This window comes from Macrobrachium nipponense, chromosome 33 (assembly GCF_015104395.2).
Source record: "Macrobrachium nipponense isolate FS-2020 chromosome 33, ASM1510439v2, whole genome shotgun sequence".
Classification (NCBI taxonomy): Eukaryota; Metazoa; Arthropoda; class Malacostraca; order Decapoda; family Palaemonidae; genus Macrobrachium; species Macrobrachium nipponense.
Window position 1 is genome coordinate 44,034,504 of NC_087219.1, and position 19,981 is coordinate 44,054,484.

The 19,981-nt window shown below is 35.0% G+C and overlaps 1 protein-coding gene across 10 annotated transcripts in view; it reads right to left on the reverse strand.

The window, feature by feature from the left end:
- LOC135203134 (uncharacterized) overlaps positions 1-19,981 on the reverse strand; it is a 37,403-nt gene that overhangs the window by 3,772 nt on the left and 13,650 nt on the right. For 8 of the 10 annotated variants that reach the window (XM_064232790.1, XM_064232788.1, XM_064232792.1 and 5 more), the window contains one exon: positions 2,902-3,114. In XM_064232790.1, the coding sequence (XP_064088860.1) occupies positions 2,902-3,051 (150 nt within the window). In that variant the 5' untranslated portion in view covers positions 3,052-3,114. Of the gene's footprint in view, positions 1-2,901; positions 3,115-6,242; positions 6,546-19,981 lie in introns of those variants that run through there. The other 2 variants (XM_064232791.1, XM_064232789.1) reach the window with 2 other exon arrangements.

Here is a 19,981-nt window from a genome sequence, read left to right on the forward strand (position 1 = left end):
ATTCTAGATATATATAGTGTTAACTGTGGAAGGTTTAGGGTCACGCATTACGACTCGACATTCTCAAGCTTATAACTGCTTTATTTTTAAGTGATTTTGGCTCAACACTGCTTCAACTTTGAAAGTTTTAGTTTAAGCTTACTGAGCCTTTGCAGATTTTAGTCTTGCAATATCTTAGCCATACAAGCGTTTAGCTTTACAAGTTTGGGACTGACTAGGATTCAGGACTGAATTTCTGTAGATTTACTCAGCTTTTCCTTTAAACATCAAATCAAGAATGCCGTCAGTTACTAATCCACTGTATAACCGAGTGGGAGATAGACCAGACAAAGAGGGAGGGTAGTGTCCAGCCACATACACTTACACTTGACGAGTATGTGTACATGGGTGTAGTAGTTGAATCAAGTCTGTGAATCATGTCTGAGAGTGTATTTGTAGTGTATTTGCTGATACTGCTTGGTAGACTTTCGCTGTCAGAAGTTGTAAAATACAGTTAAGTGCCGATAATGTGTCTTATAAACTGATGCTGATAGATTACCATAGATATATTTGATTAACTTACATTGGCGATAGGTTCTCAGTATAATTGATATTTTGTTCTATGATATTTAAGATTTTCATATAAAAAAAATCTGGTAAAATATTTGATAAGAAATAATAGTGGAGTTCTGTGAATAGCCAAACTGCTGAAACTGCTTGGTGAGAAATTAATTGTTTTTGTTTAACTGCTCACACTGCTTGCGTCATTGCCAAATTTTAAAAATAATGAATATTGGAAAAGTTTGATTTCATAGATTTATTGTAATTAAAGTTATCTTGTATTGTCTCATCTTACGTATCAGTTCTTAAGGAATAATGGGACAATTTTGTTTTTAAGTTGACCCACTAACAGTCATATATAACAATAATTATCATTAGTATTTCATATCCTTAATCGTACAAATCACCTGTAAATTGGAAGAATTGTAAATGCAGTTTTGTATTAGTGTGAAAAATTGCAAAGCAAACAAAAAAACTTCAAAATGAACCAAAGAAAACGAGAAAAGGCAGAGAAAAGGATATTGAGAGAAATAAATAGAAGTAGATGGGAATCCCTTTATTGGTAGAAAATGATGAACAAAAAAAATATTCAGCGATGAAATTAAAATTTCTTAGCTTTATTAGCAGTTGCTATGAGAAGTACATGCATCATAAGCATGTATAGGCTATATACGTGTATGTATATATATAAATATATATTATACATATATAATATATGCATATATGTATATATACATATATACATAAGATATATATATATATATATATATATATATATATATATATACATATATATATATATATATATATATATATAATATATATATATGTACACTATACATATGCATACAAGCCCATGCTAAAACACAAAAGGAAATAAAGTATGCATGAAATGAACCAAACATTCATATAAGCCAACAAATAAAATATTAGTGACACGCAGGTCACAAGCGAGAAAATATAAAGATAATTAAGAGTAAGAAATCTCAAATAAAAAAAAATTCAGGTGAGTGAAAATAACTGAAAAATATTATTTTAATGAAAGAGTTATAAAGTATGCAGTCCAGTTAATTACAAAGTTAGATTATTTGTTAACTTTGAATCCACTGAGTAGAGTGAAAGGAGACAATGGTAGGTTATTATCGAATACTATTCGGTAACATATAAACAAAAATATTAATATTTAAACTGTAGTGGCCATGTATAAGTTAGGATTGAAATATATATACCGTTTAAACATGAATTCCTCGTTTTTACATTCTACTTCGGCCGAGCTGTTATAAGGAATACACATAGTAATGTAATTTGTAATTAGCTGTACTTCAGTGTTATGTTACTGAGGTTGTAAGAAGGAATATGCAATTTTTTTGTATACTTATGAGTGTTCTTAAAATAACTTCCGTGTCATTTTCTGACATCAATTTCTGACCTTGTCTCCTTACCCTCTTTACAAATTGTAAGGTATTTTTATTATTATTTTCAAAACTGTGGCCTTAGTAGCTGAAGGTGGTTTGAGAATATCAATGACTAGTGTCTGAGTAGGTCTCAAAAAACAAGTTTCGGTGCGAGAAAATGTTTTAACAGTGAAATGGTAGTAAACAAATCCTCGAAATTAGAAATTTTAATCTGAGTGCCTATTGAAGGTAATTGAATAACACCTGCGATAGATAAGGAATTAAAACCAGGTGCCATGATTGACAGACAGTATGAAGACACAACGAAACTACAAAGAAACCATTTATATCAACCCATTCAATCCGCACGAAAGATACAATGAGAAGATTATGAGGAAATGATGAAAATATGAAAAATCAAAGATTCCCAATTGATATTTTGAATAAAAATTGGTCACTATTAACCACAAAAATATGCAACAACAGAATCCAGCCTAGGATAAGAGGCTAAACATATCTAAGATTTACTGTTCACTATTTTTATGTACATTCATTAAGGAATTAAGAAAGAATTATGTAACCACCGAGAAAGTAGCGGAATACTGGCGGGTGCAGTCGTGCAAAACCATAGATGCAGTTAATGAATGAAGTGCAGTTATTCTGTTATGTCTGGGTCACGATGCTCACAGCCGCCATTTTGTTATCTGAGGGACAGAACTGCCATTTTGAGATAGCGGGCCGAGGAAGGGTGGTTGCAATCCAATAAGGAGATTCCCTTGAGATTGAAGTATCGGGAGAGTGATAAAGAGAGAGAGAAGGAGAATGAGGAAGAGGGAGGCAAGCAAAGCTAGAACGCGTGGAAGAATTTTGTCGTGAGGATCCATTCTGCTTTTTAGTTATAGTAATTGGAAAGGCTTCGGTAGCGGGAGACCATATAACGCTTATAATAGGACTCGTTCTCATTCACCTCTGCCAAGCACTGCGCTCCTGGTCTCTCCGTCGGGTGGGAGGGCTCCTTGCTCAGGTAGTGAGTCATGGGCTTGTAGTAGTTGTTCATGTAGCCGAAGTTGTAGGCGTAGACCTTGGCTCGGGGCTTCTGGTAGGCGTAGCGGGGCATTTTGGAGTTTTGTTGTAGGTTCTAGGTTTCTTTAGAATTAAGACCCTGGTGCTTTGCGGCTATCTGCAGTGAAGAAGAATGTGATGTTAGGATTTTATTTGGAAACATTGAATTAAACAACTGGAGAATTGTCTCTTTTTTACTTGAAATTGGCTGCTTAAAAAAAAAAAAATTTTTCATAGATCTGAATAGAGAATAAATTCTCTTGGGGGGGTGGGGTTCTGTGTCATTATTCGTTTAAAAAGAGACAGATAGTGGTAAATACTGAGTAGGAGGGTATATAGAAAATAGATTGCTAGTAACTGCTAAATTTCTAATAGCTATTTTCTATTTGGAGGAGGAACACAATAGATACTTTTCAAATATGGTAAATACATAAAATGTGTTCTTACTGATAGATATTCTTATCGGATCCAGGTCCTGGAAAAAGATTTCAATTACTGTTCAGTAAATATATTTTGTTTATGCTTGTAAACAAAGGAAAGACAAATTCTTAAATGGGGCAAGAAATTGATAAAAATGTATTTGAAATGGATAGATACAGATCATAAAATTAAAAAATTAATTTACAAGATTATTTTTTACCATACCTGTCATGAAACCGGTCTCAGTTATTTTTCAAATGAAAACAGTACTTGAAATAATAAATAACATTATTTTCAGCAAAAGAAATTCATCCCTATTATTAATCATAAAGTAAATAAAATAAAAGCAATAAAATTGTATTCCATATAAGCTTAAATGGTCGAAAAGAAGCCGTCCTCGGCTACTGCTCCGAGTTTCGGCAACACTTGGTACACCATGCAGGCCACCTTTTCTCGGGGATTTTAGTTCAGAAATTGTTTTTCCCCCCTCTCCTGCCCAACTTCGGAATTCGTCCCTTTCTTCCTTTTTCTTATGTTCTTATAATCTACAGTCATATGAGAGAGTGAGAGAGAGGGTGGCGGGGAGAGGACCTGTAAAGGAGTGATAGATAGCGCGATAGACAGTGACTGAAGAGCACGGGTATAAATATCTCCTCCCTGCTGCTGCACATGAGGGCATGCCGTGAGTGCCATGATTTCAATGATGGCACCGTGCCCAATCTCGATGGGAATGATGAAATTTAATAAGAGGAGACATCATGTCAGTGTCCCATTTCGGTCATACGTCTCTCTCTCTCTCTCTCTCTCTCTCTCTCTCTCTCTCTCTCTCTCTCTCTCTCAAATATTTGTTACAACAGCCTTTTTTGTTATAGATATTAGGTTCTCAGTCATGTTTTATCTAGTTCATACTTGAATGATCAGCGAAAGGGATTGAAAAATATGAGTAGGGCACGTTTGTACGAATGAGCAAACACGGAAGCAGGTGGAGAATTCCACAGTTTGGCACTAGGACGAAAAGAGATAGACACTAAACATAGCTTTTAACAACAGACAAGGTTGTCTGGCTTTGTTTGGCCTCCTGGGGTGAAAGAATAGGGAGCCAATATAGTGAGTGACTGATCGAGCAGTATTATAGTGGCGTAGCATCATTTTGGTATTGACGATTCAAGACAATAAGTAGGAAATTCCTGCATTGTGTTAGTAGCCTATTTGGTGTGAAATTTCAAAAGAACTAAATTGCATGATAATAATTATGATAATAATAATAATATAAGCAGGAAGCTAACCTTCTCGGATACATGTCTTATTAAAAAGAATGGCAGAGTTAACTGAATTTATCTCATAAAGAATTTTCTCTATTTTTCTGATAATTCGTCTTTCGTAATCTGCGAGACTGCTAAGTAATTGGCCCATATTCATGGCGTTATTGTGGTATTTTAATAATAAGAAGATATCTACTACACGTCAAAAATCGAGCCCAGGAATCACGAATTCAAAGCAAGGGCGCTACCAGCCAACCCCCAAAAGCCATGAGATGGGTAGTAAGCTAGGGCGTAACACATAAGGAGAGGGTTTACCAGGGAAGTCCGCTCCCTTAGCTCACAGGCAAGTTTTACCCAGCTTCCCGACTTACCAGTGACTCAGTTCATTTGAATTCATTTGCCCAGGTAAATCCACAGGTACCGTGTAAATAAGAAATCCGGTTTCAATTTTTTTTTATGTCATTTGCGAGTCATGTTGTAACGGCCTAACCTTTCCTGTTATAGTTCAATTCAACAGTTATATAATTCCAAGTATAATTTCCTAGTATTAGAGAGAGAGAGAGAGAGTTAGTTTTAAAAGAAATGAGGAACAAGATGGAAAATAAATATTTCAAGAGAACTTTTATAAATAATATTTTTTTTTTTTACTTATTCAGATACTGTATTGGGAAGCTATTTCGAATCCGGGTTAGCGAGCGAGGTCTATTATAAAACTAGGTACAGTCGGCTGCAAATCCTTTTTTACACTCACGTTTAATTCGCCCGTCCCGTCGGCCTCCTTTTGAAAGCTTCGCTCGAGTGTGTTATGCTGGAATGATTTAACTGAGACCATATCAAATTTCATTTCCATGACCAGTTCGTTAAGAAGATCTGATATAGAGCCTTATATTTTATATTTAAATTGAAGAAGTTACAGCGAGTTAATGGCACATGCCTTAGAATAGTTTGGTTTAAGCACAAAATCGTTTTCTTATATTTAAATCTTCAATACTTTTAAGCGAAGAAAAAATTATGCAACTAAAGTCACTGGGAAGCGGTACAGATATAGAGAATTAATTTACAGTTTAATTGTGCATTTCTACGAGAAATTATCCCCTTTTTAAATATTTTATCAATCTGTATCGCAGTATTAGACTTTGTAACTGTGCTGAATATCCTTCTTTGCCGTATTTCATTCCTGTACAGAACTTTGCCTCCTTTTGGAGTTAAAGGTTATTGCTATAAAAATGATGAGAGAAGTTAAGGTGTTTTCCTTCTCTTTTTCGGGGGGCGGGGTTGTTTGTCGGTCGGAGCCGGGGTCATCTTAAAAATGCAAATGCTATTTTGCCTCCGAGATCAGAGTAGTCAGAACTACGTCAATTTTTGTGGGTTGCAAATGGGTATGATCATTTCGCTTTCATATCTAAATATTATGTCCCTTGCAGTCCTCATCGCTTCGGGAAAACATCGACGGTTATTCGGTATAAATCGTTCACGACAATCTAACCAATAGACGAACACACGTGAAGTTAAGTTCAGCCTTTCACTTTCTGCACAAAAGCACAAGAACCAACGAGACGTGAACCTGTTCTATTTCGCTGCTATCAAGTGGGGTGAAGATTCTCCGAGTCCTCTCCTCTCAGAACGACCACGTTATCAACCCAAGTCGTCTTCTCTCTTTGGTGATAAGGCGAAGGAGCGACAGAGTGCTTGAGATTTTAAGAGAGCGAGAGAAAGGAGTGCCGTTGTAAAGCCCGAGCTCACCCTCCTGGCAAAGGTCCCACCACGAAGGCGTCTAGTCCAAGACTGGTCTCTCGACCTCCGGCGTGCCTAGGTAGTTCTCGCGAGCTGGTCCAACCTTCATAAATCTAACATTACAGACATGTTACTAACGTCCGTAGCGAGCCAAAACGGTGATGCTGTTGCTCCGAACTAGCGATAGTGATGCCCTCTGTCATGCGGCATCTGTAGAATTTTTGCAACGGAGCCTCCTGCGTTGCGTTGCAGAACAATTACTTGAGGGTTCGGGTCATGTCAGACCCAGATTTTGGGGGATTTTTCTTTACCCACCTACCATAGTTTATGGTCAGACTCCCAGGTTGCGAATATATACAAAGTGCACTGCATAAACAAAGGTTACTTTATCAACAATTACAAACAATTTTATGATATTTTTTAATGAATTTACAGTTAATGTGAACTTTGGAGACCCCTTTGGGAAATAGGAGTACTATTTTTTTGTCTACTGTACTAATTTTTTCGCTTCATCCCCATACTGCCGGACCACTGGCTTCATTCTACTTCATTGCAGCGAAGATAATGTTTATTATTTAAGATTCAGTTCTGCTCCATCAAGTTTGCCTTAAACTGAAATCTTATTTCCATAGATTAGACAGCCTCGTGAATTCGCCTTCCATTTGTTTTTAGCAAACAGGTACCTATGATTCCTCTAGTGATCTCGACGGGCTGATCAATTTACTTCTTGCTTTACACTTTCAAAGGTTTTTGTTAGCCTCATCTATTTTGAATGTGGTTCTGAGATTTTTTTTCCCCTTGGAGGTCTACGGGACGGGCAGCAAAGTTGCCTTGTTGAGCCCAGACCTGAATGGATTTAAAAACAAAAAACATTGTGGTAAGGGAAAATCTGGCCAAAGCAATTTCATGATTACTAGACTCCATAAAGTAATCGTGGCATGTTAGGTTTAGTGATTGTTTTACTAAACCTCCTAAGATTTTTTATGTAATATGGCGAATTTTTCATCTTCGTTACCTTATTGTAGACCAGTGACATTTTTTTTTTAGTACAGTTTGTTTTTCCCTTGGAGGTCTACGGGACGGGCAGCAAAGCAAAATTGCCTTGTTGAGCCCAGACCTGAATGGATTAAGGAAGAGGACATTGCGGTAAAAGAATATCTGGCCAAAGCAATTTCATGATTACTGAACTTCATAAAGTAATCGTGGAATGTCAGGTTTCGTGACTGTTTTGTTAAACGTCCTAAGATTTTTTTATGTCATAAGGCAAATTTTTCCTCTTCGTAACCTCATTGTAGACCAGTGACCATTTTTTTTTTAGCACAGTTAGGTGGGCCAAAGCCACCACAATGTAGACCGTCCAGATAGAGAAAAAATAGTTTCATGGCACTAATTTTCTACGTAACTGCAGAAGTAACTACGATAAAGGCGGGGTGAACATCATTACTATAGAGGTGGGAAAGGAGCAGTCTTGTGTTTTATGACGTTTTCTTTTCTAGTTGAATTTGACGACAATCTCTCCCTTCGGAAAATCAAAGGGCTAAGGACCCTTAGCAATTAGGCTATTCAAATTCCAGGTGGTTTTGTCGCACGTATTTGGGTGATAAAATTCTCATGTAGTTGTAGACTTTATGGGTAATGTTGAGGATAATTGTATTTGAGTGTACTGGTTTTATTAGGATATTGTGCGCTTGCGTGCGCGCACATGGGCAGCCGAATGGGATACACAGGTGTTGGTTTGGCCAGAATCCAAAATGCGCCTTTTAGAACCGAAGGGATCACCTTTGATGAATCATATCCTGTGGCGAATCAAGGTGGATTTCAATACCAATGTAGTGTCTTAAGCCTCCTCTTGCAAAGGGATTTGAACTAAGGATGAGTAACAGAACAATGTCCATTGTTATATTTTCCGGAAAACAGGTCCTAAAGTCATTAGAAGTAAAGCTCAAAGATTGGCAAAGGAAGTCGGATGACCAAGAATGGTATACAGAGTAGATTATTTTTAGTAGTCTATGGAAGGTCTTATAAAAATATACCAGGGATGTTCGGAAATGGCGAGGAGGGCTTGCATTAGCATAACAGACAGAACGTTCATTAGAAGAGGGTATTCATTAGGAAAAAGACTTATTATTAGAATAGTTAAGAGGACGTTAGCTGGCTGGGCTGAAGGGATCTCTGATTTCTAAAGGGGAGCCGAAGGCATCTTGGCACTGTCCTGCATTATCAATTATGACGTCCGTCAAGCAAAGTTATCTCTGCTGGCTGATGGGTGGAGAACCTATGTCTTCACATGTCTCTTTGAAGGAGAGTTATTCTTTATTAAGTGTTATAGATAAGGCGTGTAGTTTCATGTTTGTGTTGTAGTGAGGTGATATCACTCGAAATGCTTATTTTAATTGGTAATAAATCTTTTGAAATGCCCATTCACACGAGGAAGTGTCACTTGAAATGCTTATTTAAATGGGGTGTAAATCTTACGAAATCTTCATTTAAATGAGGAACATCGCCTGAAATGCTTATTTCAATGTGTATAAATCTTTTGAAATGTCCATTCAGATGTTTAAATGAGGAACACCGCCTGAAATGCTTATTTCAATGTGTATAAATCTTTTGAAATGTCCATTCAGTTGATCAGGTATCACTTGAAATGCTTATTTTAATAGATTTAGACCTTATGAAATGTCCATTCAAGCACCACTTGAAATGCTCATTTAAATGGGTATAAACTTTTTTGAAATGTCTATTCAAATAAGGGAGTATCATTTGAAATGCTCATTTAAATGGGTATAAACTTTTTTGAAATGTCTATTCAAATAAGGGAGTATCATTTGAAATGCTCATTTAAATGGGTATAAACTTTCTTAAAATGTCTATTCAAATAAGGGAGTATCATTTGAAATGCTTATTTAAGTGGGTATAAATCTTTTGAAATGTCCATTCAAATAAGAGAGTATCACTTGAAATGCTAATTTAAATGGGTATAAATGTTTTTAAATGCCATTTCAAGTGAGGTGGTCTCATCCGAAATAGTAACGCAGACGCATGAACGCTCTGAAACGCTTATTTAAAATGTTTCTTGACATGAGTCAATATTTTTTAAAATGTTCTTCTACATGAGGTTGCATTAGTTGAAATGTTTATTCTAATGGGTTGTTACGGAGACTTTCTCTCATCATTTTAATCTTTTGCTTAAATCAGTTGGTGTCTGTCTTGATAAGGCAGTATCACAACAGAAACTTCTGCATGAAATATTATTTAAAGGTTTGTTTAAATGAAGTAGTAAGGTGAAGACATTATTATTGGACATCAGTAAATTTTAATTATTTAGTTAACTTGACTATTTGATTTGAGTGAATATTTAATTGATGACAATTTATAGCTTTAAGTGCTTTTTTTAAAGAAAATGAATTCACTTGACCTGCCAAAACTTTATAAAAATATCTAAGTTATAGGAATTGCCTCAAATTTCCATCTAAAGTGAATAGAAATTCGCTGCAAATTTCCATCTAAAACGAACAGAAATTTTTCTACAAATGTCCATCTAAAGTGAACAAAAATTCTCAACAAATGTCCATCTAAAGTGAATAAACATTCTCTGCAAGTATCCATATAAAGTAAATAGTAATTTTCTGCAAATGTCCAGATAAAATGAATAGAATTTCTCTGCAAATTCCCATCTAAAGTAAACAGAAATTCTCAGCAAATGTCCATTTAAAGTAAATAGGAATTCTCTGCAAAGGTCCATCTAAAGAGAAAAAAATTATCTCCAAATTTCCGTCTAAAAAGAATAGAAATTCTCTGCAAATGTCCATCTACAGTGAATAGAAATTCTCTGCAAATATCCATATAAAGTAAATAGAAATTCTTTGTAAATGTCAATTTAAATGAAAAGAAATTTTCTGCAAATGTCCATCTAAAGTGAATAGAAATTCTTTGCAAATGTCCATCTAAAGTGAATAGAAATTCTTTGCAAATGTCCATCTAAAGTGAATAGAAATTCTTTGCAAATGTCCATCTAAAGTGAATAGAAATTCTACACAAAAGTCCATCTAAAGTGAATAAAAATTCTCTGCAAATGCCCATCTAAAGTGAATAGAAATTCTACACAAAAGTCCATCTAAAGTGAATAAAAATTCTCTGCAAATGTCCATCTAAAGTGAATAGAAATTCTTTGCAAATGTCCGTCTAAAGTGAATAAAAATTCTCTGCAAATGTCCATCTAAAGAGAATAGAAATTCTCTGCAAATGTCCATCTAAAGTGAATAAAAATTCTCTGCAAATGTCCATCTAAAGAGAATAGAAATTCTCTGCAAATGTCCATCTAAAGTAAATAAAAATTCTCTGCAAATGCCCATCTAGAGTGAACCCCTCTTTTATCAGGCATTAAGAATAGGGCCATATAACCCCAGGTGTTCACAGATCTCAGTTCAGAAACCATAAACCTCCTCTCGCCTTCGAGTGAAGGTCGAACGACACCAACCTTTTATAGTTGGTTTCAAGGCAAATGCGACTTGACACAAAACGATGGCCCGTGAAGGGCAGAGCCAGAAATAAAGTTGTGTCCATCTCGCGAGGTATTGTTTCTGCTCTCTCTCTCTCTCTCTCTCTCTCTCTCTCTCTCTCTCTCTCTCTCTCTCTCCTTTTTTCTTTCTTCAGTCTTTCGTTGTCAGGAAAAAAGGACATTCTTTATAGATTAGGAATGATCTCTCTCTCTCTCTCTCTCTCTCTCTCTCTCTCTCTCTCTCTCTCTCTCTCTCTTTAGACTTTTTTTCTCTCTCTCTAGTCTTTTGTTGTTGGGAGTAAAGGATATATTTTTAGATCGAAACTAATCTCTCTCTCTCTCTCTCTCTCTCTCTCTCTCTCTTTCGTTGTTAGGAAAAAAGGACATTCTTTATAGATTAAGAATGATCTCTCTCTCTCTCTCTCTATAGTCTTTGGCTGTTTGGAGTAAAGGATGTTATTTTAGATAGGAAATAATCTCTCTCTCTCTCAACCTCAACATTCGGAAACTCGTTATTTACTTTTCTTTTTCCTATCTCACTCGAACCCATTTTCTTCCCTCTTAAAATGCAGAATATAGCCGAGACTAAAAAAAAAAAAAAAACATTCAGAAGCTAAGATTCTATTTACAGCAAATGACAAAACATCTCCCATTCCACTTATCTCTATTTTTACTTCTAATTTCCTAAAACTACAATTGCCAGAACCTCGAATTCTCGCCCTGGACGTAAACAGTGAGTGGCACGAAGCCTAAAAGCAAGGTGGGAAGGATTTAGTGTATATCTTTGGTTCGCATTCTCGACATCGCTGACACACTGAGGCCACTGTGGCTTCTTCCCAGCAAGGTAATTCAAGTTAGGTTCTAGGAGAGTGCCTTTTTAGGGTCGGTCCTAACGAGGTCGTTGGATGCAAGGGTCCTATGCTGGCGGACGTGTTTCTGCTAGGGCGGAGGATGCGTGTCGTATCTACTAGGTTTACATGTATATGTAAATATATATACTATATACACATATATATATGTATGTATATTGAAAACAATCCCTTTTCCATAAAAGGGAATGGGCTCAATAGAAAAATGCTTCAGTATTGTCATGTAGATCATTCATCTCTTGAAATAGGTTTTAAATCCCTATGGAATAAAATGTGTATATATATATATATATATATATATATATATATATATATATATATATATATTACATATACACACACATATATATATATATATATATATATATATATATATATATATAGTAAATGTCAGATTTTCTTAACATGATGTATGAACTTGCAATAGCTTTTGTAGAGGCAGTATTCATTTTTCAAGAGACAAATAAAATTGATACTTGAATAAAAATGCAGCTCATCACCATTTTTATAGACTGGTGCAGAGGAATATATTAATAAGGGAAGGAGAGTAATGGGTTTATTTTGCTCATTCGAACCTCATCTTGACGGGAAGAATATTAAGGAAAGGAGGCGAGTCCAAGCCCTCGCTTTTCGAGAGAAGGAAGATAAAGTAGACGAAAGAAAAGGGAAGATAATTCTTGTCGAGTCAAGATATAGCACTAGCGCAATGTTTATTGTTCAATAGAAACTAACAAATCACTGATATACAGCTATTCGAAGACTGCCAATGTATCTTATAGAACGAGCTTTTGTATTGCAGAATGATAGCACAGTCGTTTACTATGTTTTTGTAAAACAATTGTGTAGAAAAAAAAAAAAAAAACTGAAAATGCGGCCTGGTAAGTGGTAATCCTGTTGAGCATTTCTTGAGTCAGGAAGTCCATCTTGGAGATCTGTTGTACTTTAGGAGATTAAAACGAAATGAAAACATCGTGTTTATCGCCCCCTTTTCAAGGTTGCCGATCTTTGGCGATCTCTCTTTTACCGCGTCCTCCGCAGAGCTGTTTATCTTCTGTAATCTCCAATTGTTCATCGCGTCTCTGCCAGTGTTACCAATCCCTTTAAGTCTCCCTAAAGCGATAAAAATGGTCGTGCCTTGCAGTGTTACCAATCCTTGCCTACTGCATCGAAGGGTAGAAAAAATAGGCAAATATAGCATTGTTACGAGTTCGTCGTCTTGATGTGCTTATGTGATGGAAAGAAGGGATTTTCTTTACAACATTATTTGCATTGTCTGCAATGTTCCCAGTATCCCACTTAACTAACACCTTAACGTGGAGGAACGGATACGAGCGTTACTCTGTCAGTTGCATTACTGCCAATCCTTCTGATTTCCTTGAAGTTAAAAAAGAAAAGAAGAAAAAAAGAGCAGTCTTGGATGGGGCAACATTTCCACTTTAAACCAGTTTCCATGATTTTATCGCCTTGAATTGAGGATATAAATCATGTTTGATGTACCGTTTGAAGTTTTATTAGTCCTCATGATCTCACTGCAGTTGAAACTTACAGTTTCAGTATTTCTGAGAAACCAAAGATAAAGTTTTGCTTGGTATACCATTTTGCTTTATTACAAACCATTCTGGCCTCACGAAAGTGAGTCATTGTAATCCGGTGAAAGATGTTTCCTTGCTTCGGCCTTTGCAGGATTACCAACCTCCTGCTGCATTTGTATGTCATCAGCAGGGTTACAAACCCTTCGGCTCTCAATCGAGCGAAAACACAGAAGCAAAAGTATTGCTTAAAGAATCATTTACTGGGTTACCAGCCCTTCCTCTCTTACTAAAGTGAAAATACTCAGGAAAAGTCTTGCCTTTGGCATCAAGGAAGCAAATTCAGAAAAATCACTACTAGAAAAGTTAAGATCTATTAAGACTGTCTGAAGGCCCTTTGCCTTAGGTCTCAAAGGCGAGTCGCGTTGCTGATTTTTATTTTGCAGAGAAATTTCAACAAACCTCAACTGTTGTGTAGTGCAAAAACGGTCGACTTTTGTCGATTTGTTTGCTTTTATATATGTACTTTTCATTTGTAGTTATTCTGCTGAATATATATATATATATATATATATATATATATATATATATATATATATCTCTCTCTCTCTCTCTCTCTCTGTATATTATATATATATATATATATATATATATATATATATATATATATTGCTCTTTTTCGGTATGTGTTTAATTTTTTTTTTTAGTAGAATCTCATCTGGGATAGGAAGTTTGATTAAGTTTTAAGTTTTTGTTTATTTTCAAGAATTATGCCTGATTTAGCCTCTCTTCAGGAGGAAAGGTTGAAATAGATTTCCTATCATTTCCATAAAATAACCCGTATTATACTCCAAAATGAAAAGGTTTCATCCACAATCAATATTGCTGTTCCGTGGTGTTAAATTTAAGAAAAAATATAATAGTATCTTTAAACATTTTTAATTTGTTTTTTCGTGAGAAGTCTCTGGTCTCCTATGCTGATTTGACATGTTGGTAACTTATCTTTTTATTGATAATAAGTGAGTATAAGGGGCTAGAAAGATAGACCACTAATTGGATGAAAGGTTTGTTAACACACACACAATATATATATATTATATATATATATATATATATATATATATATATATATATATATAACATATATGTATATAGTTATATATATATAAACACATATGTACATAGTTATACATATATATGCATATATAATATATATATATATATATATATATATATATATATATATATATATATATATATATATATATACATATATATATATATATCATATATATATATATCGAGCTACAATGTCCTTTAATATCTAATTCGCTCTACCTCGGAAGTAATATATTTTCATATATGCTTAACCAAAGGGGAATTTTTTTCTCGATAATAGATTTGCCTGGACCAGGGCGCGAACCTATGGATCCTTTCAAACCCAGGAACGTCAGTGAAGCTTTTCCTACTACACCACCGCGAGAGGTGGTGTAGTAGGAAAAGCTTCACTGACGTTCCTGGGTTTGAAAGGATCCATAGGTTCGCGCCCTGGTCCAGGCAAATCTATTATCGAGAAAAAATTCCCCTTTGGTTAAGCATATATGAAAATATATTAATTCCGAGGTAGAGCGAATTAGATATTAAAGGACATTGTAGCTCGATATATGTATATGAATCACGGAAATGTGATATGACTTATATATATATATATATATATATATATATATATATATATATATATATATATATGATATATAGAGAGAGAGAGAGAGAGAGAGAGCGAGAGAGAGAGAGAGAGATACCTAGACAAATACATACTCCAACGCTACAGGTAAGTCATAAATCCAGGAGGAAAGAGCAGTTATGGCCAATTGACGGCAGTGTTCAAGTAATTTGGAATTGTATTGTACTAGTAATATATCTAGTATATTATCCTCATTGTTTGAACGCTATTGTGATACTCGCCAAGAGAATTATATCAGTGAAAGTTTTTTACATAAATGAATCCATATATGTAAGTTTGTGTATATATGATATATGCTCTATATATATAAATATGTATATATATATATATATATATATATATATATATATATATATATGTATGTATGTATGTATGTTCGCCTGTGTCACTTAATAGTATTTGAAGATAAATGCAAAAGATATCTGAAGAATTAGAAATGTGTCAACACGAAAGCGACCGGTACCTTCATCTTTTATTCAATTCCTGTGTCAGCTGAGAGAGAGAGAGAGATGTAAACAAGGGAGAATGAGATATGCCTGGTGGATGAGAAAGATGATCCTTACCGAGATGTCAGCCAAATTGTACCCAAGTCCCCCCCCCCCCCCCACCCTACCTACAACACTCCAATACCCTACCAACCTCCCCCACACCCCCTCACCCGAAAAGGACCCCCTTCCACCCAACCCCTCTCATAAGGGCTACCAATTTATTATACCTTCACCTGTCGAGATCTGGTTTCCGTCGCCTTGGTAGGGTTTATTTACCGGACCCTGTCCATTCGTAACCTGAAACACACTTCGTGGCCTATATAGATATTTAAAGGCCGGAATGGCTTCATACCTTAATGGACACTAGTGGCCACCCAGTTCTCCAAGCCACTGTCTTCTGCAGATATGACATGGTTTTGGTTTCACATGATTTTTAAGGGGAATATGGGTAATTCTTCTGTATATCGTCGGTCTTATTATCACTGCAATCATTATATTTTATATATTGCCTTGTCCTAATCATAGGCTTTTAGGCCAAATGATTAAGAATTACTACAACAGTTTTTTGTTATATCAGTCTGCTAAGCCTGATCTGTGGTTTGACAAATGTTCAGAGCAATAATCTCACAAAATGGTTTAACTCACTCAAGTTCTTAGTTACATATATATATATTGTGTATGTATATGTATATATATATATATATATATATGTATATATATATATATATATATATATAGTTTACATATGTATTAATGTATTTATTTATCATCTCATGTTTCTTTTCAGGTCACGGCGAGGTATGTCACCTGAATTTTTTTTTTTTTTTTTTTAACATTAAGGTTGCTTGAGAGGTTCAATTTTTCAAACATTTATGATAATTTAGTTTATTTATATAGAAATTTGTATTCTCAGTTTATATACACACATATTTTTTCTGCGTTGATTTGTTTTTGGTACAATGTAACATACTGATTTATTCATTTGTTACTCATAATATTGATTTTTTGCGTATTTCTTTGCCTAACACCTGAATTAAATCAGACGATTATTGTAAGTTGAAGAAAATACCAGAGTAATATTAGTGCAAGAAGAAAACCGTAAACTAACCAGAAAGTTAGCAGTAATTTACTATACATATATATATATATATATATATATATATATATACATACGTATATATTAGCATGTTTTTGTGATTTTAAGGTGTGTGGTTTCTCTACAACAGTCGCTATGGCATATATATATATATATATATATATATATATATATATATATATATATATATATATATATATATATATATATATTATACATTTACTTTCTAACAAGTCAGGGAAAACGCGACTGAGATGAGAATTTCCAAGGATGTTACTAATTCACGAAGATTATAAAATAAATGGGTCTGCAACTCTCAATTCACTTACGGTAGTTTTAATTTTGCATATTCTCCCATATTATCTTATTTTCTTATTTTAGCCTTCATTAATTCCCAGTTAACATCTCTCACACTCACTCAACCAGACAACGTACCTTGCCCCTTGTCAATGGCGGCTGTCGCTTGAGTTGTCTGGAGTTCGCAGAAGATCGGTTGGAGCATTTGACGCTTTTTGTCTTTGGGGGTTTACGTTCTTCATCTAATTTTTTTTATTAATTTAATAGTCTCAATATAATTTCATTGGTAGCTTTTATTAGCTTTGTCTTTTTATTCATCTGAATAGTAAAGTATCCAGTATTATTATTATTATTATTATTATTATTATTATTATTATTATTATTATTATTATCATCATCGAAGCAGGGGGCGTAGGCTTTGATATGATCATCCTTTTCCAGTATATATATATATATATATATATATATATATATATATATATATATATATATATATATATATATGTTTGTATATATATCATATAATATCATATACATACCTACATACACACACACACACACACACACACACACACACACACACATATATATATATATATATATATATATATATATATATATATATATATATGTGTGTGTGTGTGTGTGTGTGTGTATTGTTTATCTTTGCGCATTTCTATGTCTTTCTCTTTTTTTTAGCTCCTTTCTGTTTGCCCATGTTGTCATTGTATTCTGTTTTGGCTAATAATAATATAATAATAATAATAATAATAATAATAATAATAATAACAATATGCATTTCAAGTTGTTTACTCCTTGTAATGTCATAACAGAGAAAATATTGTGCATTCACATTGATGACTAACGCAGCCTGTGGCTTTCAGGACTGACAGGAATGATCGATGTTTATAAACATGCTGAACAAATAAACTGGGGCACACAAGAAAGACAAGTTTTAAACCAACACACTCCCCTAGAGCAGGGAGTGGGTTTTTTTGCTCAGTCGTAAACAATTATGTTTCTAACTCATAACTTTAGCGTTTTTGTTTATGCTAATTATTTGTTTCATGTTCTGTAACATTCGTATCTCCCCCATTCTCTGCATCATATTATTATATATTAATTTGTGAATGGTAATGTTTTTCTTTAATCCTTGTTTTTTTTGCTCAGTGCTAAGCAATTATGATTTTAACTCATAATTTTCGCATTTTTTACTTATGCTAGTTATTTGTTTCATGGTCTATAATATTCATATTCCCTTCACTCTCTGTGATATATTATTATATTTTAATTTGGGAATGGTAATGTTTTTCTTGATTTCTTGTGCTAAAAGAGTTTCAACCTTTCGCGCCGTTTGTCGTCTAAGGAGCGGCACCTCCATGCAAAAATATATTCATATTCATTCATAAGCTGAAATTGCTCTCATTCTTGAAACGAATATCGTTCTTGTTTTCGTATCCGTTTGACTTAATTGTCAGAGATCTTGAAGAAGAAATCCAGAACCTAGAGGAAGCAAGGGAAATGTTTCAGGATAGAGCCAGATGGAGAGGAACTGTATCAGAATTATGCCACTGGCCAATGGCGGGAAGATAAAGTAAAGTAAAGTTGATGCCCTTGAATATTAGAGACACATTTAATAAGAAGAGTGCCAACTTCACTTTGCCTCAAAGGGAAGGCTAGGCGAGGCCGTAAGAGACAGAACTAGCGAATGAGAAACATGGGACAGGAAATGATATATAGAAAGGGAATAGAGAAAAAAAGAAAAGGGCCGAGAAGTAGAAGTGAGATAACAGAGACATTTAGTAAAGAGCAGGACAGAGACTGAGGAAGAATAATGAATGAAGAATAGGAAGATGGCGAAACGCGATTAAGAATTGGGCAGGGACACTAAAGTGTGTAAAAGAAAGCTGAGAGCAGACAGGTAAAGAAAAAAAAATCTGAGAAAGAAATAGAAACACGGGTTAAAATGAAATTCATCATGTAGACAGGGACTAGGAAAGGTGTAAAAATGTGCTAGATAGAACTGAGACTGAGAAAGATAGTGGCGTAGATTGCAAATGATGCAAATGATGAGAGAGAGAGAGAGTGGTGGAGGGGCATTTTATAAGAGAACAGGGAAAGAAAATGACTGTGGGGAGAGAGAGAGAGAGAGAGGGTCAGACAGAACAGTGTGAGCTTTCGTTCAAAGGGATGCCTTCATACTTCCCCCCTATCATTCCTTGTTGAAAGCTCCTCGGTTGAGGGACTTGGCACTCGGGTGACACTCAGAGGCCCTTACTCACCCATCCCCCATTTGCACAGATCACTCAGCGCCTCTCTAAAATGGCTCTCGGCATTGAGGGAAAACAGTTTTGAACCCTGCTTGGTTGCCTGAGCACTCAAGAGCAGTCATTTTTCGTACTGTATTTAATACTCTTCGATGAGGACGTGAAAGTAGTTTTTCCAGAGGCTTTAGAATGGAATAGAGTAGATTATATAATTTAGGGCAAAGGTTAAGCGCTGGGACCTATGAGTCATTCAGCGCTGAAACGGAAATTGCCAGTAAAAAGGTTGGAAAGGTTTAACAGGAGGAAAGCCTCGCAGTTGCACTAAGAAACAAGTGTAAAGTAAGATGGAAGAAAGAGAATATGAACGGAGTTACAGTAAAAGGAATGGAAGGGGGTTGCAGTTAGGAAACGAAGGTACGCTGCGAAGAACCATAAGTAATGGCTACGGTGGACCGCATAAGGTGCACTGGCGGCACTGTTAGGTATTATAAGAATGCATTCTATTCCTTTCTCGACAAGAAACTCTGCCAGATTAATAATTGTTTTGCCATAAAAGAAGAGAATAAGAGCGGAGCAATTTAGTGGGCGTCTCATAATCACCTGGTTTTATTTATGACAAGGAAACTCTCCCTTTTCTCTCAAGAATGTCGTGCCAAATATTCATTTGCAAAGCGAAAGTGGCTTTGAATTTATCTCTTGATATTTCTCTGCATGATTATTTTCCCTAGTTTCTGGTTTACCTTGAGATTTCTATCCGATTTTGTTTGTTGGTCTTGTATTT